At 32.4% G+C, this 27,460-nt stretch overlaps 1 protein-coding gene across 1 annotated transcript in view; it reads right to left on the reverse strand.

Annotated features, from left to right (window-relative positions):
- Positions 1–440: 440 nt before the first annotated feature.
- The window catches only part of LOC144855239 (leucine-rich repeat serine/threonine-protein kinase 2-like), a 55,507-nt gene continuing 28,487 nt past the window's right edge, over positions 441–27,460 (reverse strand). The window contains exons 44-69 of the mRNA XM_078713046.1: positions 26,939–27,027; positions 19,976–20,076; positions 18,631–18,711; positions 16,987–17,087; positions 15,949–16,008; positions 14,857–14,928; positions 14,426–14,508; positions 13,926–14,050; positions 13,458–13,558; positions 12,977–13,050; positions 12,741–12,804; positions 12,060–12,125; positions 11,547–11,717; positions 11,098–11,196; positions 10,545–10,673; positions 10,096–10,203; positions 9,898–10,002; positions 9,342–9,443; positions 8,851–8,964; positions 6,794–6,978; positions 6,455–6,533; positions 5,838–6,007; positions 5,201–5,365; positions 4,133–4,308; positions 3,648–3,719; positions 441–2,742 (exon numbers count right to left, since the gene is read on the reverse strand). Of these exons, the coding sequence (XP_078569172.1) occupies positions 2,573–2,742; positions 3,648–3,719; positions 4,133–4,308; positions 5,201–5,365; positions 5,838–6,007; positions 6,455–6,533; positions 6,794–6,978; positions 8,851–8,964; positions 9,342–9,443; positions 9,898–10,002; positions 10,096–10,203; positions 10,545–10,673; positions 11,098–11,196; positions 11,547–11,717; positions 12,060–12,125; positions 12,741–12,804; positions 12,977–13,050; positions 13,458–13,558; positions 13,926–14,050; positions 14,426–14,508; positions 14,857–14,928; positions 15,949–16,008; positions 16,987–17,087; positions 18,631–18,711; positions 19,976–20,076; positions 26,939–27,027 (2,862 nt within the window). The 3' untranslated portion in view covers positions 441–2,572. The remainder of the gene's footprint in view (positions 2,743–3,647; positions 3,720–4,132; positions 4,309–5,200; positions 5,366–5,837; positions 6,008–6,454; positions 6,534–6,793; positions 6,979–8,850; positions 8,965–9,341; positions 9,444–9,897; positions 10,003–10,095; positions 10,204–10,544; positions 10,674–11,097; positions 11,197–11,546; positions 11,718–12,059; positions 12,126–12,740; positions 12,805–12,976; positions 13,051–13,457; positions 13,559–13,925; positions 14,051–14,425; positions 14,509–14,856; positions 14,929–15,948; positions 16,009–16,986; positions 17,088–18,630; positions 18,712–19,975; positions 20,077–26,938; positions 27,028–27,460) is intronic.

The raw sequence follows: 27,460 nt of genomic DNA on the forward strand, positions 1-27,460 counted from the left end.
TTTGAAATTAAACCGTTTATAAAAACCCGTTTAGAGTAAACACGGCAATATGAACCAATAGGCGTAATCTACGCAAGTTGTACGCCGCCAGTCTTACGTAGTACGTGTAAACAAGTTACCACATATTTATACTATATATACATTCATTCTATGAGTTACTAAATACAGTACAACAAAATGTAACTTTGTTATTAGGCTTACCTTGTTATGTGTTTCTGTTATTCCGAACTGATCACAACTACAACAAGGATACCGTACAGCAGCGCCCAGGTGTAAAACACAGGTGTCGGGAATTGTATTCAAAATACATGTTTACAGTAACTGATACTACTGCTGTGATTATGTAACTATTTCGATGATTTTCTGCCAATGTAGGCTAGTATCCTGATATTTTTAATAATTAATTAATAATATTACATATTAGACGAGACAAACTTGGCTATGTTTTATATAGTCATTTTACTTTATTGCATTTTGTTAGCCTTTGTGGATAACACTTGATAATACTGGGTATTTTATGATTTAAGTTTACTGTGTATACGACACGATATATTTGTTTACAACTTAACTTCTAATAATTGTACATTTTCTCTTGGTTGAGTCATAAAATTATCTATTAGGTCTATGGTTGGTCTATCATGGGTCCACATATATAGGCAATTTGATGTATTTTTCTTGTTGTTTTATTGTTTCAATTATGCCAAGAAAAGGTATGGTCCGCGTAAGACATGCTCAGTTCGACATTACGGTCATTTTTGTAAATGTAACATGCATCTATTAAATGGAAATATATAAATATAAATTGAAAATTGATAAATATAACTTAAGGGTACATGAATACAATAATGTATTTTTAAACATTGTTTAATTTATGAGACACTTCGTTTTATTTATTCCAGAGGGCAGTAAATACTAATTTCGAAAAAAATAAAATCGCTTAAAATAATATGTTCTTCATAAACCAATTATCAAAGTAGGCCTACTATACTACTATTGGTAGGCAAGAAATAATTATTTAAAAAAAAAATCATTTTTATATCTGAATAAAAAATATAGCGCAGAGCATGGAGTAATTATACGTCAAACACTAGTTAAAAACTATAGTTAATTGCACGAAAATAATAGGCCTACATATATAATACTAAAATGGCTGTATTGCCCATAATGCATGTCATTGGATCAAATATAATCTGGTTTGGTCATTGCATTGTTTCTGAATATTGTATCTCTCAATTATTAATATTATAATTATATTATCTATATTATAAAAATACATTATATTACATATTACTTCATGTTTAATTTCTTAAATATCAAAATAACAGGTAATTTTTACAAGCTTCGATAAAAAGTTAATGATGGAGGTATATTATACAATACGCGATTTTACCTTTTTTTATCAAAATATTTCTTCACAAACTTCTTTGAAAACTGAATGTTTTATATAAATATTCTACTGTGTCCTACAATAATTTTATAGAACTATACTATTACTATCATCTAACTTTGAAACAGAAATTCTCTCAAAATTTACTAAAAACAAGATTTTACCCCCAAAAAAGCCAAAATGAATGTGTTTAGTTTTGGAAGAGTTGCGGTAACAATACATAAGGGATCATCTCAGTTTGTTGCTGCTGTAATGAATAAATGGTATTGCAGTTTTACTATATTAAAATTGTTTTGACATGATCCCTAGAGATTTTGTGTTGACTTTCCACTTAGTTGAGTGCCACTGTTGTAAAAGTGTAAAGTCCAAATAAATTATTATTATTTATGTGTATATGCTACTAAAGTCAGGTTTTCGATAAACCATGTTTTAATTTTAGGAAATATAAAGAAGTTAAAAAAGTAAAATTTAGAATGTCTCGATGTCTGTCTTCTGGAGTAAATGCTAATGCTATACTACGGCTTGATTCCCACTTGAGCGACTCAATGATGTAAGCGCAATGCAAGTGAGTTGACCAATCACAAGCGACAGTTCAGATGGTCCATCGCTTGTAAAGTGTAAAGCGTACAATAATATAATACATGCAACTCAAATATGTAGGCACAACGCAAGTGATTTGACCAATCACAAGCAACAGTTTGAATCGTCTATTGCGTGTTAAGAACACAATATACAATTATGAAATTATTATACATTGCAGCCACGTCCATATTTGACCTTTGAACTGTGAAAGGACATATTTATATGCCATAAACCAACCCCTTTCTGCTCCAAGCCTTCTTGGTATAAAAATCTCACATAATCAGTATCGGTGCTGGGACCAGGCTTGTCATTAGCTGTTGCTATCTTCTAGTCACATTGTCATTTTTACACAATAAAAATGTCAGTTTTGTACAATAAATTTGTCACCATTTTTTATACAACAACTTTATCACTCACTTTTTTCCAATAAATTTGTCCCTGTCATTTTTTGTACAACAAATTTATCATTGTCACTTTTTTCCAATAAATTTGTCCCTTTACAACAAATTTGTCCCTGTCATTTTTTTACAACAAATTTGTCCCTGTCATTTTTTGTGCAATTAAGTTGTCATTGTCACTTTGTACAGTAAAGTTGTCAATATTTCAAGATTTATCAGTTTTGTTACTAGACACAAATTTCGTCGCCTGGCGTATTATCGCCCAGTTGCGCTGACCACTAGCTATCAACTTCCTACGTTGTTCCGTAGCGGTTGTTAGACTCCTCACATGATTTTTAAATTCCGAATCCCACACAAGTGCAAAGCTCAAACCATCTTAAAATAAATTCAAAATACATTTACTTTTTGTTTGGTGTAGTTCATTTATAGTTTGGGAATCTTATTTTAAAGGCAAGGGTGTATGTAGGCTAGAGGATAAAGGGGTGTACTGAGAACATAATGCACCCACCCTAAAACTACCTTTTTGCTTTCAACAGTTTAGAGAGCAAAAGACATATTTCAATACCTGTTTTTTCATTTGGGCACTGCCTCTGGATTTAGCCAGTGAGTGCTCATAGCTCATGCCACTGGACACTGTAAGAAACTACTACTAAAGGTAAAGTAGTCTCAAATTCTGCCTCTTTGTCATGTATTATCCGATTTTTCAGCCCCTCTTTTTCCCAACCCCTGTTTTTGATATTTTGTATCAATCATGTACCGTAATAGTTCTACTGAATGTGAAAATATAATTTCGCTTTGTGAAAATATAACTCTTCATCTTTACTCATAAACTCATCTTTACTGGAAACATTGAGAATTTTATGCCATGCAAGAATCGTGACTGCGAAAACATTCGAAAACCAAACTGTAGTGTGCGCTGTATATATATAACTCTTCTACTCGACGGACAAAATCCGAGCACTGCCTTTTAAAAGTCTATCGACTAGTCTTTAAAAATGGAATCAGCAGATTAATTGAATAAGCTGTCCTTATTTGATGAAGCGAATCGACCAATCAATCTTTCAACTCATAAAATATCCTCTCATTAAAAACATACACATTCATTATTTATAGGATTTTTTTATCCTACAGGATTCCACATACTCTTGGGTGGTTTTGGCCAATACCTGCCCATAGTTTTTATGCAGTTGAATATATCGTCCAACCAAATGACAGGAATTTATTTAGGTGTTATATAAAATGATTGATGACTATGAATACAAACGTAAAGTATGACTTACCATTGTGAATGTTGCTATGAGGCGATTTGTAACCCATGCCAGCAGATATCACTCGATCTGATTTTCCATAACCTAAAAATAGTACAACAATATTCTAAAACCTCAGAAACACACACATATATTTGAACCATAGCATGAAAGTTTAAGTGGGCTAATGGCAGGATGTCTACATAATAAGCAGAAGATTCTAAGTTTGAATCTTAGATGGGGGTGGCTTTTTAAAATCCTAAAGCTCGGTCTAGACTATAAAAATGTGTCCAAATATGGCAGTGATATGCCCAAATATGGTAGTGATATGACATCATCATGCCCATATATGGGCACATCACATTTTTGTCACATTAAGTGTGATAGTGTAGACAGCTTTAGATTTCCTCAACTCTGTTTATAAAGTATATCAATGGGCCGGGCAGATCTATATATAAATCTACATCTAATCTAAACTAAATCTTTTTTGGAACAACAATAATCTGCAACAGGTATACCTTGATATTCTGTGACTATCAAGGCCGTAACTGGACCAATATGTCTCTTGACCACTTGAATTAACTTCAATGAGACCGTATCAAAAAGACACATGTTCCCGCCACTCGTACCGACCCACGCCACTTGTGAACAAATCACCATTGACTTTACTATTACATATTTCTTCTCAGTTGTTCTGAAATGAGTAATTATTGGTATATTAAAGTACAATACAGTAAAACTCCTATTAAACTTGGACACAACACAAGGACGTAGGTGCAAGGCAAGTGAGTTGACCAATCACAAGCAACTGGGCTGATCTATCGCGTTGTGATTGGTCAATTATTACTTGCAGTGTGCTATGTCCTTGGGAACTAAGCTTTTATGGAACACGTTCAGTCCCCATCAAGGTGTACCCTTAATAGGTGTTGGCTGTAGTAGTTCCCAACCAAAGGAAAGTGTCCCCTTAATAGGAGTTTCCCTTAAATAGGGTTAAGTGTTAAACAATTGCCCTTCATTCGCTTCTAGAAAAAATGAACCTTATTTTATTTCACCTGAATAGGGTTACTATTAGTGAAATTGTAATTTTTCATTCAGAAACTTTATAATAATACATAATGAAAATCTATAGAGAGAGATCAAAAGGCTAACTCGGACAGCGTCATACGACGAGGCCCGACGAACCGTTTAAACATGACTACAGTTCTCGCAACGTCCTAAAAATTAGGCCTGATACTAACTCAAGACACCTTGTCTCGTGAGGATTCAACTCAGACAGAACAGACACGTTAAGACGTTTCACCGGGCCTCATTGTAAGACGCTGTCTGAGTTGGCCTTTTATGTTTGCCTATTATACACATATTTTCTATTGCATGCATCCATACACATTTGATATCAAAATGTACTAGGTTGGGGGATTTGTGGGCGACCCTGGGGTGGGTAATTACACTTGTAATCAACAATACTTTCTTAATAGAAACAGGTCAAAAAGCAATCTTAACAATTAGGATATAGATTTACATGAAGGGGTGTGGAAATATTCAAGCATGACATTATTATATTGTATGTAATTAAATGTAATACATACAGCAGCAACTCCAGGTTTATTGTTTGTTTTGAGCCAGAGAAACCATCTTGAGGAGTCGATGAACGTCGTTTGATGTCATGAACCTCGATGATGGCGCTTCGACGTCGCGCAATCCAGAGCTTTTGTTCAATACACATACAGGTTATGAGAGACAAATGGTCTGATCTGGAAGAAAAAGAAGTTACAAATTGGCTCAGGATATTAATTCAGTTCTTCAGATTATTAAAGAAATGAATAAAAGTGTTTAAAACAGGAATATCCTAACATTGGGTCACAGATGGTGAACAGCAGTGTAAAAGTGTTATTAGTGAGCTATTGTTTTAGAAGGCAGTTGAAGATGAATTCAATTTGATTCTTAGGGCTTTTAATTAGGTGTCTTTAGTTTCTCAATCTGAACTTTGCTAGTATGAAGCCAGCCTAGCTAATGCAGAACCTACTTTAAAACACATGTCAAGTCTAGGAGGCTGGCGGTCGTTGGTTGTATCTCTAAAATCAAAATGCATTTAAAACAGGATGGAATTAGAAAAGTTCTACAATCATCACGGTCTGTTAAATTATTCCTTGTCTCCTTCGTCTACCATCGAAAAAAAACTTGCTCGTATCCCACAAAAAAGTTTCAATTTTCTAGAAGACTCACTTTAATCCTGTGTTGGGCAAGTCATCATATGCTTCATCTTCCAAAGGTTGAAGTTCATATGACACAGGTTGACCTCCACACCCTAGCCACAGTTTACAGGACGTCATGGTCATGCATTTGATTGGCTCACAACCAACCTTAATACTTTTAACCGGTTGACTATCAGGGGTCTGAATAACACACAGACAAGACAATACTAGTCATGATTATTTTTTACTATAAAACTTTAAATTATAAAATAGTTTATCCATCCTGTAATTTGTGAGTTACTCGCTGTTGGATGTGAATGAAATCAAAAGAGAAGAAGAAAGAAAATAAAAATTCCGAAACTTCTATTTTTTGTAATTAAATTTTATTTAAAAAAAAAATAGGGTTATGTCGACTATGCTAAACTACACATACAGTAGAACCTCTGTAAAGAGACACATTTAGGACCAAACAAATTTTCACATGTATAGAGGTAAATTGGTCGTAGTGTTAAAACATACCATTGCTTTTTTGGGAAAATGTCCCCGTAATAGGGGTGTCCCAAAGGAGTGGTTTGATATGTATTCTTTTTTTCATGTTTGCATTTATCACAGAGCAACGTTGCGAAACCAATGTTTAACAATAATTACCTTTATAAGTTTCTCTGCATTGAATATTAGAAATTGCCCATCTGCCAGGCCAGCATAAACTTGTCCAATATCACCATGGCTGAAAAAATTTGTTTAAATATAAATCATTTTCTGTTATTTTTAAATATATTTTGTACAGAAGAAGTGGTATTTATTTTCTCCAAAAGGTAATGACAACAATTTCTAATATATGTTGTAATTATACAACAGTGAAATGGGTGTAAGCGACCACTATCATATGGGTTATCTTAAAGTACTTTGTCAAAAACAGTCTGTAGACTATTGTATATTATTCATAGACGTAATCAAGTCAAGAAGTAAACTTTTCCAAGTCCCTACCTTGGTTTCCATACAAGGCTTAATACAGAGTCTGTCAGACAGGCACTGGTATGCTTCATCTGTGGTACCTCCTGCTTAGCATCATACACACAGATATAATGGGCGTGCATGCCCACCAACACTGCATCTTCTCCTGCACTCGCCATGCACAAGGCCCGGCCTAGGTTCACACTACAGGCTGTTCCCTATTGCAGATAGAAAAACAATGGTACAGTTCAACATGATTGTTATTACAAATTAATTTAAAAGAGTGCCACATAAAAATGTATAAAACAGTAGAACAAATATTGAGGCGACAACTTCAGAACCCACAACAAAGAGTTCCCTTAATAGGGGACGTGTCTTTATAGTGTGTCTTATTTATAGGGTGTCCTCTGAATAGTGTTGTCCCCTGAATAGGGGTGTCCCCTGAATAGTTGTTGGTAAATGCATATTCATTCTTTCATGAAAAAGTACTGTATCACCTTAATAGGTGTGTCCCCTGTTAAGTTCTATCTACACTATAAAACTGTGATATATGGATATGATAATGTCATATCACAAGCATATCACTAGCATATTTGGTTAGCTTAAGGCCCCAAAGGTGTTTTTAATTATACAATACAAAACAAAATAAATAAAGTAAATATTTTGCACCTGTTGATTTTAAAAACTCTCTAAAAAAATAATTCAATTTCAGTTAAACAAATCATTTAATTTCAGTTTAAATCAAATCATTTAAGTTGATCTAACAAATCCTATGCTTAATGTAATAACTAATACGCTACTTATACAATCTATTTTTACATCCAAACATAAATGCCATACCATTAACCTGGATAAATCTAGCCTTAGTGTAAACTCTACTGTGTATTTTATTTCACTTCTAAATTTTAAGAAAACTTTTAAACATTATCTTAACATAAACTACTTTTCTGATCATTATCTTTTATTGAATTGTATTTAAAAATGTTATTTATATGCTTCTAATATTTGTGTATATATCAAAATTGTTCATTTTTGTATTATTATCTGTTTTATTTAATTGCTAAAGTTTATATTTACATATCAAATGTCTTTATAGTAATTTTAAATGTTATGGTAACTTGAAGTTTTATTGCAATTTGACATCTTTAAAACAGTTGTTTAAAATTGTCTTTTTATGAAATGTATTTTTATACTGTATGTATTGTATTGTCGAGGTCTCCAATAATCAGATTTACGCAGCCACCCTCATGAAACAGTGTTCAATAAATAATAAAAACTAAAAATTTTGTTTGAATTGAAATATTTCAAGTTAGGTGTTTACTTCTGTACTGTTTAAGTTTTGTTTTATTGATATACCTTTAAAATCTAGAATCTTTAAAAAATGTAAAAAATACAAACTTGCAGATAATTAATAAATTAATGATATTGCAAAATTGTTTCTAAATATGTATCTTTTACAAATTGGCTGTAAAAGAGATTTCCTCTTTTTTTTCAAAGAAGAAACATTCACAATTGTAATCATAATTTGTATAAATGTCATTGTCGTGTGCTATTATTATCTAAGCCTTTTTACAAGCACTTCCTTTAGACTTGTGAATATAATTGTTGTTTTAATGCACTTTTATTTTTTATTTCCTCTTCTAATTTACAGAAATCATTTTACACACTTGAAAGAAACAATCACCTGTTATTTAAATACCTACAATTACAACCACCTGTTGTTAATTTAAACAAAAAAACAGATATTCATGGTGAACAAAAAAATATATATTTCTATGGTGTGTATGCATGTACAATTCTTTGTTTTTTTTTTTCAAATATAGAAATATTTGCTTAAGCTATTTTGAAAACTGACTATAACATAAAATCAACAACTAACAATAGTAACAATTACTTTAATAATGCATTTTATTGTTAAATTGTAATAACTTGTTGCATCATTTGAATATATATATGAAATTTGTGCTTTATAAAATTCATTATTATTATTAGGTTAGGTTAATACTATTTATGTTATATATTTTTTCAACATTAAGCAATTGTTTTTTAATTTAAAAAAGCCTTATAAAAACAAATCATTTGAAAGATACCTGTACAACGATTTCATCTCCCTGGTCTAGGTTTACTTTACATATGACGCTCATATTAGAATCTCCACCCACAAACCACACTTCTACTACCTCTTCTTGATTAATGCTACACACCTGTTTGAGTAATTTATGCAAATTAAGTTGTATAACATTAGCATATGATTTGCTCAGGCATATATTATAAAATCTGTATTCATTGTTGATGCTACAAATTGTGAGTAATTTAAGCAAATTAAATTGTATAACATTAGCATATATGATTTGATCATGCATACATCTCTATTCATTGTTGATTCTACACACCTGTATGAATAATTTATGCAAACTAAAATGTATAATACTATACTGTAAAATAATTTCTTTCAGTACCTGGTTATTGCTACTCATCTGTATGACAATTTATGCAAATTAACTGGTAAATTATACAAAATTAGCATGTTAACAAACATTTTTCTGTACAACAAAAAGAGATAATCTTGTCAAAGACTTACCCTGCTAATTCCACATTCAACCGTTTTGTCTTTAAATAGCGGGAATGTGTTCTGCAGACACAGCAACTCTGGTGTATTCAACCATCTATGTGTTTCTTTTGACTGAAACAAAGGAAATATATTAATAAAAAACATGAATTAATTAATTGTCGAGTCAGTTTAGACAGGGGCAATGAAAGTCACAGCCATAATATCAGCATAGGTTTGAAAGTTCTCCTTGATCATAGTTTTGCCGCAAGTTTTCTTGAATAAGGACGTCGTCCCATATAGCACTTTTAAAATGCTCAAAGTGCTTTGTCATTTGTTATCAAATAATGTTGCAGCTAGTAATCAGTGCAGTTTGTGACCTTACCAGGTACCCATTTGTACACATGGATAGAGAGAGGCAAAAAGAAAAGTGTCTTTGTCTAAGGACACAAGCAATGTGATGAGCAATGGACTCAAAATCCTGTTCTCGCGATGAGAAGTCCAACGTCCAACACACTGTCCCACATGCTCTTGCAAGACATAAAACTTGATGTCTAGTTTACACATCTTGACCCTCTTTTGTACCTACCGTTGGTCTATTCTCTGGTACACGTTCAAGGCATAGGTCAATGAGGTCTTGAAGCTCAGGCCAAGGGTCTACACCGCTCTCGGTCAACGGTGGCAGCTTACGTCCCTGAAAAAAAGAGAGAAAAAAAATTATTTTGTGTAATTGTTCAATTGTATATTCAATTTAACAACACTGAATATTGTTGAATATTATTATAACCTTAACAACGGCATCATCCAACTCATTACGGAAATCCAGATCTTCAAAAGGTTTTTTTCCGCAGGTGACAATCTCGTACAGAAGAATACCGAACGAATAAACATCCACCTGGAATGTAAAACAATACAATTCATATATTTGTCGTCCAAAACACTTATTTTTAATTAGATGAGGACTGTTACCATCCTTCTTACAATTTCTGTGGAAATTGTGTCACAGGTCTTTACTTTGAACATGAAATATTGGGAGACTTATTTAAATTACCAAACCATAAAGGGCACTACAACTTGAAAAACACATAGAGGGTGTTATTTTGTTAAAATCTCTGCTCTCTGCTAAGTCTAGACAGCTATTACAATCTTAAGAAAAGTGTTTCATGGAAGTTTCCAGATCTGAGTTTCGTTAATGCAAATAATAAAGGTTAATCAACAAAATATTTGACCTCTGACCTCAGTGTTGTATGTAGCCGTGCCTTTAATGACCTCCGGTGCTCTGTAGCCTGGCGTTCCCTCATTGGATTTCAAGCCATAATATGTGATAAACTTGGATATACCATAATCTGCAATCTTTGCATTTATCTTTGTAATAAAACATACAAATATTTTTAATTTTATTTAATAAGTTTATCAAGATTTAATTTCATATACATATATTTCATACATGACATCTGATTACCTGAACATGGCATATAGTCAACATTGCTTTTAAATTTGTTTGCTTAGGGCTCATGTCAAAATTAGTCTTCTGCAGTTACTAAATGTTTTACTGCAATACAATTTTAGTTTGTTTCAATGTTGACATTTATGAGGCAGTGTGTATGATTAGCCAAAAAAAAATCTTGTTAATAGGTATTTACTGCAGTAATTACAGTATATTCATTTAATATGGATGGTCCCTTTATAGAAATATCATAGTAAATAATACTTGTACCAGAATACAAATAATACAAATAAAATCTACCGGCAAACACATGTTACAAAAAAGTATATAAAGATTGCATACCATCATTCCAAGGTTAAGAGAGAAGATAAGAATGTTGTCAGGCTTCAAATCACGATAGACGATTTTATTGTCATGAAGGAATGTCAAGCCTTCAGCCACCTACAAAATGAAAAATATCATATCTTGTTTGTAATAACTAATTTTAATATGATAGCCGTCTTTAGATTTTTACTAGGCAAGACAAAGACCGTACCTTGCAAAAATACACAAGACAAGTGGACATCATCTTTGCCCTGTTATTGTGGACTGACGAATGAATGCTGAATGCTGTTTGCTGGCAGATGTATGGCACAAAGATACCCTTAGTGGAGAATGAATGTTGCCCACACCTGGGTGCAATCCAGCTCAGTATGCTGCATTATTCCTCTCACATTTAATTTAAAACTTTTAAAATGCCATCAGCTGAGATTGAAATCCCTATAAGCATATTGTAAAACTTATTAATTTACCTGTAATGCAATTCTATGTTGTTGACTCCTGTTCAACCTCCTGTAAGCTGACTTCCAGATGGATGAGAGGGAACCAGAGGTAGCGAACTCCATCACCAGCATCTGTGGGTTGATCCCTACAGCCTCTAACGAGATCAAGCTGGGATGGTGTAGATGTCGTAACACTGATATCTAAAAAACGAGAAATATTTTATTCAATTAATCTTCCGTTTTCATTCAATCATTCATTTAAAACTTTTTATCCTGCAGGGAAACTTTGTTGGCCTAAAGCTCACAAAAGACAAAAAAAGTGTGATGTGCCCAAATATGGTAGTGATATGCCCAAATATGGTAGTGATGACATCATCACATATATGGGCACATCACATTTTTTTGTCACATAAAGTTTGATAGTGTAGACAGAGCTTTATAAAAAATCATATTTATCTAATTATCGCTGATCTGTATTATTCTAGTATATGAGCCTTTAAGTTGATTTAAATCAAAGGAACAAAAAGGAACCTGTCTACGCACCTCTTGCCGCAGCATTCGGTGAGGATGAATATCGCCTTGCTTGTTAAACACCTTAACAGCTACTTGCTAAAACAAATAATAAATAATAATAGAAATTAATTGTTGATATAAAGTTTGCAGTTCACCACGTATATAATTATGAAAAGAACTGTTGAGTTTCTTGACGTTTCGATCAATATGCTTTGCTTGTCCTCAGGAGTGAGAAATAATAATAAAAAATAAAAATTAAATCATAAAAAAACATTCCGTACAATACAGTATTAACCTCTGCTTTAGGACACAAGGGGAAATATATATTGAAACACTAAATCCACCCCAATTCAGGGCACACCCCTATTAACAGTGTGTGGCGCAGTGTGTTGGACTACTGATCGTGATGAGTTCGAATTCAACTCTCGCCGCATTGCTTGTATTCTTAGGCAAAACACTTTACTTATGTTCGTCTATCTCCACCCAAGACACAACCTTGCACTGATTACTAGCTGCATTATGGGAGTATTTTTCCATACATGTTTGATCCAAAACATTACTGGGGTAAGGTGAAGCGCTTTGCATTAAGCGCCATATCATATCAATGTATTATTAAGGGAACACTTTATTGGTTCACAAAAGTGTCCTCTTAATAGGGGTTCTACTGTAAAATATATTCTGCAAATTATCATACTATATTAAAGATATTACCTTGTTTTTGTAGACTGCTTTGTACACAGATCCAAAACCACCATCACCTAGCAAAAACTCAGAACTGAAAAAAACAAAGACATGCAACAACGACCATTCAATAGTGCATACTATTGCAAACCATGTGACTCGCAATAGTCCAATCAAATGACAGGAATTTATTTAGGTGTTATATAATATAAACTATTGAATGTGATATAATAAAATATTATAATTATTGAATAATTTGTAGTTACCTTGCTTTGAAGTGGAATTGAGTTCTATCTAAATAGAACCTTTCTTCGATATCAGTTAACGTCAAATCAGGAGCCTAGAAATTGATTATTCAAAGATAAACACAATTATTTTTAGGTTTAGTAAAATTAACAATTGTAAATTTAACATAAGTACCACCATAATAAAACAGCCTGGCCAAAACAGAAATAAATATAGAACTACTAGTGTAACTGGGTTAATTGTAATGTTGAAGAGTTTTTAGAAATTCTTAAGTGGCTTAAGCTTGTCTATGCATTTTAGAACATTGGTTCAAATCTGGTATTGGCCTTACTTTGGCTTTACCATGATATTTTTATAACAATATATATTGATATTCAACATGTACTAACATACTGCTGTACTTCAAATACAATGATATAAAGTTTTCTTAAAAACTAATTGGCCAACTTTTGACAGATAAACCCAATTCAATCAAGATGATTAGATGATTTCAATACACACCAGATCAGCTATGTTAGGCCTTGTAGCACAGGTTCTACACAAAACCTGGTCTTCTAGACTTGCAAGCTGCTCCAATAAGTCATCTACAACAAACTCATTGGCTGGGGAAACAGAAGAGGAAATGTGCTTAGATAAAACTGGCCTAACATCTTCTAGATCTCAGATCCACTTTGTGGCCTGAAGACACATCTTAAAGAGTGTATGGCATAATGGGATATCAGGCTATAATGATGAGAAGAATGTGTGTGAGACCTGTCTGTGCCATATTGCTCGTATCCTTTCACAAGACACTCTCATCGGTTCATCCTTCGAATGGACATAAATCTGTTGCTTCTGTGTACATATATAGCACATGTGCACAAAAAAGGAATTAGTCTGGGAATCAAAAAGAGTAGGGATAATCTCCTGGTGTGTTCATGGTCCTGGATAGTTGGCAGGGAACAGTGTTACTGTAAATTCACAGCTTACCTGTGCAGGAACAAGGAACTTTCTTCTGAAGTAACGGCCGGCCAAGCACTGGATCCATCTCCATTAAACCAGGAAACCACTCCTCTACAAGGTCATCAATAAGATCACAGGCCAAACCGAGCACCCTGTAAATACATATCTATTGTGAGAATCTATAACTAAAGGTCAACTCAGACAGTGTTTAAGACGAAGCCTACAATATCTCACCCTATAAGTTGAATACTGTAATTATGATAGGTAGGTACAAAAACTTTTTGTCCACCCTCCATACTTCAGTGGTGTTCCACAATGCAGCCCGGGCTCTAACGAATTTCCAGTGTGTAGAATATTAAATGACTTTAAACCGGAATTATGAGGGCGAAAGCATTAGCACATTTAATACTAGCAACCGTTGGGGATCTAGAATACAGTTTTTGGATCGTTTGATTTGAAAGTTAAATCTAAGGTTATTAAGCATGTTTGATTTGTTGTACTGGATCCTTATTGGTCAATATACTCACTTATGCCCAAACTTTGTATTTGGAACAGTTACAGATAACACATCTGGTGCCTTGTCTTTTGGCTCAACCAAAATAAAGACATTCTGAAAAATAAATTCAACAATTACAACAATAAAAACTAAACAAGCTAGACTCATAATAAGCTAAGCTAAATTCATAATATTATATTCTCTCTCTTATTGTATTATCCTGATGAAATACAATCAACTCTCTAATAAATTTGCTTAGATTGCCTGGAATTCTGAACGCAATTACACCGTAAAAATAATGTGAACATTTTTATTTTTGATAGAATACTACAATAAAATTTAATTTAATTATTGGTTTTCTAGGCATAAATAATTGAGAAAAGCCAAAAGTAAAATGTGTGAATATCGGGATAAAACGTTTTCTAAGACCTAGAAATGAGTACAAATAATAATATATCTTACATTTGCCCAGCAGATGTAGATGCCTTCTCTCCAATACTCTTTCCTAATTTCACAGTTCTTCATTAACTTTTTCTAAAATAATAACACAATTTTTTCCGTAACAGTACACTTTATTAAGACAGTTAATCCTATTAGGCTAATTTATTCATGCAAATTCAATGTTTTCAAAAAGAACTAGAAGTGAGAATAGCTGTGTTTTCATTTCGGTCACATGTCTGCTGACATAAACTTGTGACAAAGTACAATATTCAAACTACTAATTTTGCTAATGCAAAAAAATTGTCACAAAAAGGGATTTGGAAGATGGAAATATGAATACACATATGCACAACTTGACGCTTTCAATTTGAGCAAATATTAAATTTACCAAAAAACAGGTTTTACAAATACATGAAGAGAAAACAATAAGGTCTATACAAATATATGTAGAATTTTTCTGAATGTGAAGAACAAGTTATCAAAAATGATATTGTAATATAAAACAAATGAGAAATAGATTGGTAATTTGATTTAATTTGATATGACAAAATACAAAAATGATTATTATCAATATATACACAATTTGTGAAGTGCTGGGCACAGTAAGTTTCTGAGTAATATGAATTTAAATATGTAGGTATGTTTAGTATGAGGCTGTTTCAAAATTGTTCATGTGCGATGTACATTATGATTTGATTTCAAATTGTGTTGGTCTAATTGGTTGGCTGTCATGAGCACCTGTGAAGTTCATTCATTCAGTTATTTGACAGTAGAACCCCTATTAACAGGACACCTTTTGGACCCAAAAGGTGTCACCTCATTAGGGATGTCTCCTCGATAAGAGTTGGCTGTAGTGTTAAAACATATATTTCCCCTCATTTATTTCAAAAGAAAGTCTTCCTTAAGCTCTGTCTACACTATAAAACTAGTTTGACAAAAAAAGTGTGATGTGCCCAAATATGGTAGTGATATGCTCAAATATGGTAGATATGACATCATCATGTCCATATATGGGCACATCACATTTTTTTGTCACATAAAGTTTGATAGTGTAGACAGAGCTTAGAGGTGTCCCAAAGGAGGGATTCTACTGTACAGTGTTCATTTTCTTACCACATTAATGCTGTCATCTGGGTTCATCGATTGTAAGACTAAGGAGCAAATCTGGTCTTTCTGATAATGGGAAAGCCCATGGATGAAATGTGGAAAAGCAATTGTTATCATATAATGGAAAAAGCAATCATTATCATATAATGGAAAAAGCAATCATATCATATAATGGAAAAAGCAATCATCATCATATAATGGAAAAAGCAATCGTTATCATATAATGGAAAAAGCAATATTATAATTTAAAACTTAAAAACATAATGAGATATACAGTCAACCTTCACAATGTCAGACTTTTAAAACCAGAAACTCTCCCAAAAGCAGACTTTTATTGAGGTCCAAATTCTTGTTTACAATAAACACATTCAGAATATTACCAGAAAAATCGGCACAACCCAAATGTCCGGTATTGGGAGAGTTGACTGTACTATTGTGTATTTTGAATAATAAATATTTAAAAAATGCAATATTCCATCATTTTACAATATTTTGACAAGTATTTTATCGATAGTAACAACTATTTGAGAAATCCATCATAATCAACCTCAGACATCCTGATATGCTTTTTTAGTATAACTTTTCTTGCACACTTACCCATTTCAACACACCCATCAAATAAATAAACAAAATGAATATCTTGTATAAGTGTCCTTTTTCTTCCCATCAGAATTGTTGTGAGGTGTTTTCCAAATGATCATAAATCAAATGGTACTGGGTATGATCAACTAGCGTTGTTGTCACCAACTAGCCACCCATTGAACATGGGTTCACCTCATGAGAAGTACCCATGATACTATTCTATTCTAAACAAGTTTTTATATGGCGCCCTACAAAGAAAAGAGCGCCTAACAATACTTAAGTAAGTTGACGTTTAAATTGAGGTGCTGAATTTGCTCCTCTCAAATCGACAGGTAGCGTGTTCCAGATTCGCGGATCAGTAACAGAAAAAGCATTGTCACCAGCTATCTGATTAGATACTATAAATTATCCTCTTTTACAATTAAACATTGTTGTTTACCAAAATATAACATGCTTGCTTACCTGTAGGACTTTGTCTTGAGTAAAGAGCAGAAGTCTCAGGATCAATCTAGACCAGAGGCCAATGGGGATGTAGGGCATGTCATAATACCGCTTCAACAGGCCTGACAAGAAGTGACCAGAAAACAAAAAAATTATTAGGGCGATTGGCAGCATGCAAGTTATTCAGTTTTTGTTTTTTTAATTATACATAAATCATATTAAACTCAAATAAAATTAACGGTTTAAGAATTATATGATGTTTCAATATATAATAAATATAAATTAAATCATATTAAAATGAAGGTAAAATTATAGTACTCAAATAAGAGAATGACAATATACTTATTAGGGTTCTTGGTAACGTGCAAGAATATTCAATTAAAAAAAATATACATAAATCATATTTAACAAAAGTACATTAGTGCTCAAATAAGAGTATAATGTTTATTATATAACTATAACTAAATCTAACAGAAAAAAAAATACTGTCATGCAACACACATAGCTAAAATGATGCAGAATATCAGAACTATCCTATAGAAAAAAATGTTGGTACTTAAATACCATATAAAAAAAATAATAAAAATACACCAATAGATGCACTATGTATGAAAAACAACTTGAACAAAAATCCCCAACTTTTTACTTTACCATCCTAAATCTTAAAAACAAATCATAAATGAATCAATGAAAGAAAAACAAACATGATATTAGATAAGAAAAATATAATTAGTGTAATTTAAAAAATACTAACAGATCTATCTACAAGAAAATCAAACAAATGAAAATTATTAACTAAAATCTATTATCGAATGAAAAAGTCTCTATAGGCCTGTATGCTGGGGTGGTTTGGTGTGTATGAAAGTCTACTAAAATGTTGACAACAGAACACAGTACACATTTTAAGCCCATTTTCACGGAAAAGAAGATTTTCAAGTCAGCATACGGGCCTGATCTTTGAGACCATAAAAACATAAAAACTATCTAAAACAACCGAACAAATTCACTACTAATATTACCTTTTATAACAATTCATCTGGTGAACAGTGATAGGAGAAAAAAAAAATGAATATAGAAATATATGCTGTGCAGAATATTATATTTATAACTTAGTTCTAGATTTGTTAATCAGTTGGAATATCTCCATAATTATTCATTGACAAATGGTTGGTAAGTTTTTGACATACACATACACTTCCTGTGTTAGTAAAAAGAAATGAAAAAAAAATATTATATTTATTAGAGCTCTTGGTAACAAGGGAGTTTAGTTTTAAAAAAAATCATATTTTTAAGAGCAAAATGTTTCACTATATAATAAAATATAAATAAATCATACTGTGAAGGTATAATTACCAATTATGGTAGAAACAGTACCTCAGGAGGGCTGCCCTTAAGCTCTGTCTACACTATCAAACTAGTTTAACCAAAAAAGTGTGATGTCCCAAATATGGTAGTGATATTCCCAAATATGGTAGTGATATGATTTCATCGTGTCCATATATGGGCACATCACAGTTTGTCACATAAAGTTTGATAGTGTAGACAGAGCTTTAGATAATGTATTGAATCTTAATTCCATTCATTCAAATATTGGGAAAATTTCAAAGATTAGTTGATATACATGCATATTACATTTTAATACAAGTTCAGGGCATGCATGTATACCTGATTTCTCAATAACATATGGAGGGCATTTTACATACATTCCATCTTGTTGTGCCGACATTAGCCTAAAACACTTAGACACTATTATAAACAAATCATTATTATTTTAGTAATATTATAGCAAAGAATAAAAAGAAAGAAGTAAATAATTACAAGAATAACTAGAGGGTACTCCGAGAGTACAAACCTCCGCCTACTGTAAAATTCCCCTACAAAAATGCCCCCTGAATATTTTTTTTTTAAATTGTTTTTATTAGTTCTAAGTGTAAATATGCTAACTGCACACTACAAAGTTGTGGATGACAGTGTGGTGTAATGGTAATGTATCCAGCCTCTCACAGTTGAGATCGCTGGTTCAAGTCCCACTGAGGTTTTTTTTTTTATTATTTTATTTCTTTTTTTTTGTTCTTTGTGGACCTTGATCTTTGACCCTGACCCTTCAAAATTTAACCACAATTATATGATGTGTCATTGATCATTGTGGCTAAGTTTGGTGAGAATCGGATAAAAACTGTGGTCTCTAGGCAGTAAAATAGTTTTTTGTTAGTTGTGACCTTGACCTATGACCTTTTCCCCTCAAATTCGAACTCGTCCGAGCTTTTTGGTCATAGATCATTGTTGCCAAATTTGGTGAGAATCCGATAAAAACTGTGGCCTCCAGGCTGTTCACAGACACACACACAAACACACACACACACATACAGGGGTGAAAACATAACCTCCTTGGTGGAGGTAATAAAGATAAAATTAAAGATTCTGGGTAGTTTAAATTTTAACTTCAGGATAGTACAATTTTGGGATAGTACAATTTTGGGATAGTTCAATTTTGGGATAGTTCAATTTTGGGATAGTTCAATTTTGGGATAGTTCAATTTTGAGATAGTTTACTTTTGGGATAGTCCAATTTTTGGATAGTCCAATTTTTGGATAGTACATTTTTGGGATAGCCCATTTTGGGATAGTTCCATTTTGGGATAGTTCCATTTTGGGATAGTTCCATTTTGGGATAGTTCAATTTTGGGATAGTCCAATTTTGGGCTAGTTCCATTTTGAGATAGTTTAAGTTTGGAATTTAGTTTAATTTTCTGAGAGTCCAATTTCAGGATAGATCAATTTGGTATAATCCAATCTTGGGATAGTTCAATTTTGGGATAGTTCCATTTTGGGATAGTTCAATTTTGGGATAGTCCAATTTTGGGATAGTTCATTTTTGGGATAGTCCAATTTTGTGATAGTTCAATTTTGGGATAGTCCATTTTTGAAATGTTCACAGTAAAGAATATACATCATTTTTTTTTTTTTAGCGATAAATTTACAATTTTAAAATTTATGTCATATTTCTCACCTTTTGTGGAACCAACTGGTAAAGTGATGTTAGGTCGCTTCACAGGCATCTTACACGGCAACAGAAGGTCATTGTCGTTTATAGGTAACATGATATCAAACCTAAGGAAAATCAAAATGTTTGCCATTATTCCATCAAAGTTGCACTAATTAATTAAGATTTCTTTAGCACGCAACACTGGTATCTACAAGAAAAACTGAACAGCAGTACAGAACTGAAGAACAAACGGCAAAACATAGATGCAAAAGGAACAGAAGCCGACACATGAATTGAGCTAGAATTCTCCAACATAAGATTTTTCCGGGAAAATATATACTGTATTTGTGTGTGTCTAATAGATGCTGTGTGTGATTTAGGCTAATTTCACTACAAGAATGTGTATGCGAATTTGGTTAATGTAACCAGCTTTTCAACTAACAATAGATTCTGTTGACTAACAATACAACAGGAACGCCAAAACAAATGAATGAATTTGAAAAGACATAGGTTTTTAAAACTATTAGTATCAACTACTACTGTACATTAAATCAAATTATGTTTTAAAATTACAAATCACAAATTGTAACAATTGTAATTGTAACTCTTGTACAAAAATGAAGTTTTTCGGACAAGTAGTTCTCGAGAAAATGCAATTTCAGTTTTGAAAATTCTGTCCTATCTTTTAACACTAGCAGTTAAAAAATGAAAATTATATTAAAAAGTGGTCCAGAATTGGGACCGTGGTCCGGATTGCCTCCACAATTTAATGGAGTGGTCCTTGACCACATATCTATCTGTATTTTCATTTCAAACGCGATCGACTACATATACCTGCTTGGCGGAGGTAAATAACATTATTCATTTAGTATATAACCTTCCTAATACTTCGTTTTTGTGGCGCTTCACAGAAGTTAGAGTTAACAAATATTGTTTAAATAAATACCCTTATGCCCCGATTAAAATAATTTAATAAATTAAAATAACAAGTATAAATATGTTAATCAAGATTTTATAAAAATATTTAATTGGGTTAATAAAAAAGTATACAATTGTGTACCTGAAAAATATTTCAGCAACGATTACATAATTTAATATAAATTTATATAACAAGTATGTTAATCAAGTTATTATGCAAATAGTTAATTGGGTCAATAAAAAAGTATACAATTGTATATATTTTGAATATTTTAGCTCCGATTACATAATTTAATATAAATTTAAATAACAAGAATGGATATGTTTTATCAAGTTAATATTGGGTCAATAAAAAAGTATACAATTCAAACTCCGATTTAAATAATTTAAATATTTTATTACCAAATTAAAATTCTAGAATATTAGTAAAGCTCTGTTTAGACTATCACACTTTATGTGACAAAAAAGATGTGATGTTCCCATATATGGACACGTTGACGTCAACTGTAAAATTTTACAGTATCGTTTATAAAATTACAATTATTCGCGCACAGCACAGAAGAACGATCGGTTGTTGAAGTTGCAGATTTTCATTATTTCATCAGGTATGTTAAAACAGTACCTCTACTAAACATAATGGTTACTTGCTTCTTTTGGGTGTTGTGTGTATGTAACGATAGAGGGCGCTGCATGGTTGCTAGCCAACCAAAAAATGCGTTCAGCGCCACTATGTTGATAAACAGTAAAGATCTGTATTTCTATCAAATTATGTATCTTAGCTTGATTTTTTTTAACTTAAACTGTAGTTGAAGAATAAATAGATTATTAAAAACAAATATGTAGTGATCTTTTGAAATTTTAGTTTGTTTTTATTGGAAATTATTAAGTTTTAAAATGACTACTTCAATAAGCCTATTCCAAACCATTGGTGACCTGAGAATCACTCAGGCAGGTTGAACGCATTTTTTGGTTGGCTAGCAACCACTCAGCGCCACCTAGACCGTCGTGACGTCAGCACCGTAGTACTCTATGTTAGCCTAATTTAGAAATTATTTATGCCTGTGATGTTTATTATATATGTATATACAAGCAGAAGGTTCGGGGTTAGAATCTCGGTTTGGGCGACTTTTTCTCATTCTCATAGATTTTCTCATCTTTATCGTGTCAAATAATGAATTAATACATTTTCAGTATATTGGTTTAGAATTTGTTCTAGCATATATTAGGTAATATCTTTTAAAGTGTAAGGAGTTAAACTCGACAATAGAAATCTACGACATTTTTAATCTCCTATTTCTTTTTTAGACAATGGCTCAACGAGTTTGTATTGCTTTAGTATTGATGTTTGCAACGTTTGCTGCTACAACGCAAAACGGTTTGTAAATCATTTTTTAATAAAATAGTAATGTTAAAATGTTGTTTTTTCACACATCAAAATATAGTATAATAATATAGTAAAAGTATATATATTTGGGGAGCCAGAAAAGCTTTACCATACCTTAAGTGAAATAAGGAGGCAAAGAGTATTACTTGTATAGGCTGCCTCCTCTCATAGTTTTTATGTGTAAGTCATATGTTCGTTTGAAAGTGTTAAGTGTTGGGCTTGAAACAATGTGATAAGGTAATAAATTCCATGTGTTTATGATACATATATCGAAGAAAGAAGCTCTACGAAACTGATTGGGTTATCACTAAAGCTTGGTTCTCACTAGCGACGCAACGTAACGCAACTTCCGAAACGTAAAAAAACGCCCTTCCAATAATTGCCTGCGTGAAATGAAACCTACGATGTTTGCAGCACTGTTGCGTCATCGGTTCGTCAAATACGTCGTTGCATTGCGTCCTAGTGGGAACCACGCTTAATAAGAGAAGTCAGCATACAAACTGTCATCATCGGTTGCAATTGATGCCCCAAATGAGATAGTCGTGTCTTCAACACGAGATCAAGATTGATAAATACACGCCGCTTGTTTCAATGTTTCCTTTATTTTAAAATTGTAGGCCTCAGGTTAAATTCTCCTACTGGGTTGTGGGTTCATGTTGATGAGACCTCCTTCTAAATTTTAACAAAGTTCCACCGGCCCTGACAAACTTCTAATAAAATAATTATTTATTTATTTCCACCTTGTTTTGAGCCTTGTGGTCGTAGCGCTTTAAGTTATTTTGGTTAAGCGCTATACAAAAGACAATTATTATAATTATTATTAGTAGTATTATTATTTTGTTAGAAACCAATAACGTTGGTGAGGGTGGCGAGTACGTCAACAGCATTCACAAAAGGAGCACCACTTCATCTGAGGTAGACAATGCAGATGTTAAAAACATGGACTTTATGGACGCAATGTTATACGTACATAATCACTACAGAAATCTACATTATAACACCGATGTAGGTATCGATTGATTTATTCATACAACATTGAAACTGTTATTTAGAGCATTCATCAAATTGTCAATAAAAAGAAAAACAAGATATGTTTGTATCATTGATTATGTCATTTTTGTTTATATTTTATTCCTTTATTAAGCAAATGTGGCCAATAGTAAATCAATCACTGTCCTATCCGATAAGCGGCAATCCCCCCTGATATACAACAAGGCCATATACATGGCTGCAGTCGCGTGCTCAAGTTAGTGTTTACTGACCGACCGACCAACTGACCGACATAGTGAGCTGTATAGTCGTGTTGCCGCGATTAAAAATCTCACGATATGTTTTAAAGTCGAATTTCCATCTATCCAAGATAACTATTGCAAGAAAAGGGGATCTTTTTTTATCTTTCGTGGTTAACCATTATTCATTCATTCCTTTCAATTCAATTTTTTATACATCTTCTAACTTTTTTTTCATCGTAATATTCTGTTTTTTTTCTTTAATATTATTTTAACACATTATTTCATACTTATATTAATACTAATATTACTATCAACATTACTAAACATTTCTAATGTTAAATCATATTTATATATTATGTCTATCACATTACAGTTTGAGTAATGCTAACAAATTGTAAAGCTGTACTTCTATAACTACTGTCATCTATATAACAGCATAAATAATATAATTATATACTGTATCTAACATTATATTTATTTTGTTTTGTTTAGTTATCAGTATCTTTTCCTTTCTATCATAATACACATATATATCATAAGACATGTTTTAATATGCATAATATCACCTTTACATTTTAGCCTCCATATTTATTTTCTCTTTAGTAGGCTTTTATTTTTTATAATAATAATTTATAATAAAAGAAAAAGGCATCTTGCCTTTCTCTGCCAAACTATAGCTGTACTCACTCTAATTTGTCACAATATGAATTTTAGGAATGTAAGCATTTTATTCTGATCTAATGTAATAATAAATATATTTGATTTCTGATCATATTATGTTTTATACACAGCCATTGCAATATTCGCAAACATTGTTTGAACATGCGCAGACAGTTGCCGACGATAATGCGGAAAACAGAGAGTTGAAACACTCGGGTATTGAAGACGTCGGTGAAAATCTATTTTACACCACAAATCATGTCTATTTCGAACCATTCAACGAAGGAATTTCAGGTATTGTATTTCTATTATATGCTGCCTATACTAACCAGACAACATGGTAACTGGGCTTTTCAAATTGTTTAATCATAATCAAATAATTTTGAATGCGTCTATACCGAACTAAATTGACTTCATAGTGCTGCGATTGTTTAAAATACATTTTTTGGTTGATAAAAAAATCATTAGGATAAAGTGATCTTTCCTGGGTTCTAGGTCTTGTTACTCACTCAAGATCCTTAAGGGTCTATTACACCTGCTCCGGTCCAGCCCTCCTGCAAATAAAATTGAACCACCATGTTTCGTTTTCATGACGCACCTAGGCTCACCTAGCGGCTACGCGCATAGCGTGAAAGACCCTTTAAGTGTGTGATATAAAATGGACCATCTTTGATTCAATATACCTAATGTATTTACCTAGTTTATTTATTTAATTCGTTTTTGTTTATAAGCTTTGAAAGCTGTGAAATCTCGGTATAGCGAGTGGATAAATTATGATTTTGAAAAACACGTTCCCCTAAGTGACACTGCAGTAATAGGTAAGTAGTCATGTAATCTCTGATAGTTATTACACTCAATGACTGACCATTTTAAGCTCGTTATCACTGATTATGGATGCAGCGCATATCATGCCTTTGTTGAGGTGGAATTAATAAAAAGACTTATAATAATAATTAACCAAAATAAATGTTATCTCAAGCACTACGACCACAAGGCTCGAACTAGGTAGAAATTACGTCATTCATATGCTATGCGAAAGAGATGGGTTTTCAGCAACTGTGTGAAGAATGATTGTGAAAGAGTATTCCATAAGGATGGAGCTTTGCAGGAGAATGACCGGTCAGCAAAAGTATGTCTGTGTGTTCTTGGTTGGAATAGTCGAGGTGAGGATATAGATGAATGACGAAATTGTTGTTGTGCTTGAGAATATGTCTCATTTCCATGCAATCCTTAGTTTCACATTTATACTTATTAAAAACTATTATTTAAAAAATGTCGTTGTCTCACTTGACCATTCAATTGACCATTAGGACATTTTAAACAAGTGGTGTGGAAAAATACAGATCAACTGGGCTGTGGCTTCAACAAAAGAACAGAAAGCAACGGGTATATCTACGTTTACACAGCTTGTAACTATAGTCCTGCTGCTGGTATAGACGATACTGAATATAAAGACAACATTGGTGGAAAATTAATGGTTTGGTAACTACGATCCAGTGTAGATCAAAGATAAAAAATTATTATTATAAAACTATAAATCTCCAATGAACTGTTTGATAATAATACATTGGTTTTGTATATATATATGAGGGCTATTATTATTATTATATGAGGGTTATTATTTGTTAAACATTAAATTAATTACAATTAATTTAGTTTTTATTTCAATATACTTTATCATTTTCTTTAAAGATACTCATCACTGTCTGAATGCATACATTGCAAAATGACTCATATTTACATAACCGATTTTTGTGAATTTCATAATATTAGTAAAAGAGAACTATTGTCACATATGGCGTTTCATATGTATACTTGAGCTCATAAACTCGAAAAACGATAAAATAAAATAAAAACTAGAAAGCCACTCAGAGAGTGCATACCTCCGCCTACTGTAAACTACTTCTACATAAGATTTCTCCGGGAAAATATTTATATATATTTGTGTGGGTCTTACTGTTTGTGATTTAGCCTAATTTCACTACAAGCATGTGTATGCGAATTTGGTTTAATGCCCAGTCTACTAACAATAGATTCTGTTGACTAACAATAGAACAGCAACGCCAAAAACAAACGGATGAATTTGAAAAGAAATATGTTTTTTAAAACTACTCGTATCAAAAAAAGTGTAAACTAAATCAATTTATGTTTTAAAATTACAAATCACAAATTATAAGTCTTGCCTCTTGTACAAAAATGAAGTTTTTTGGACAAGTAGTTCTCGAGAAAATGCAATTTCAGTTTACTTTTTATTTTAAGACTGCTCACCGGCTTTTGAAAGTCTGTCCTATCTTTTAACACTAGCAGGTCTGAAAATTATACTAAAAAGTGGTCCAGAATTGGGACCGTGGTCCGGATTGCCTTCAAAATTTAATGGAATGGTCCTTGACCACATATCTATCTGTATATTCATTTTGGTAATTAGTTTTTGAGTAATCTTGCTAACAAACAAACACACGCGACCGATTACATATACCTCTTTGGCGGAGGTAAATGAGAGAAAGAAAAAATAAACAAACAAACAAAACAGTATAGGTTGACCATGGAGGTTTTTTCCATGGAACCAATGAAGAAAAAATAAATTGTTGATGGTAGAACTCCTCCATGGGACAACCCTATAATAAAGGAAAACTTCTCTGTGAAACAAGTGAGAGCTAATATATATATAACACTTATTCAGGATATCCATATTGCAGGTGACATTTGCTGGGTTCTGAGGAGTTTTAATGTATCACAATCACAAATGATACATACCTGACATAAATTAGAAAGTTGTTTATTATTGAAACTTACTTCTCAAAAAGTCTTAGATACTGCTTCATTGTTACCCCTGGCAACTCGTAGCCTGACAGGAGAATTCTTAGTTTCTCCTTTCTTAGTATCTGAAAAAAAGATTGGTTATGTCATAAGAAAACTAAAGCTCCATTTACACTTGAAATTGTCATTTTAACTTCCACTTTACATAAACATTATTTCAAAGTGACATGTGACTTTAAAATAATTCAGTGAGTTCGCATTGGACTTTTTGGATAGGTGAAGCTTTCTTGATAGGTACAGTAGAACCCCCTCCTGTGAGACACCTATTTTTAGGGGACACCCATAATAATGTGGAACTTTCCTGGGAAACCAACAAGAAGAAATATATGTCTTTACACTACAGCAAACCCATACTAAGGGGACATCCCTATTATTAATGATATACTTTTCTGTAAAATGAACAAAAGGAAATATATGTTTGAACACTACAGCCAACTCCTATTAAGAGCACACTATCTTGAAAATGTCCCTTAATAGGGATTCTACTGTTTTAATGGA

Source organism: Antedon bifida, chromosome 11 (genome assembly GCF_963402885.1).
Source record: "Antedon bifida chromosome 11, ecAntBifi1.1, whole genome shotgun sequence".
NCBI classification, from domain to species: domain Eukaryota; kingdom Metazoa; phylum Echinodermata; class Crinoidea; order Comatulida; family Antedonidae; genus Antedon; species Antedon bifida.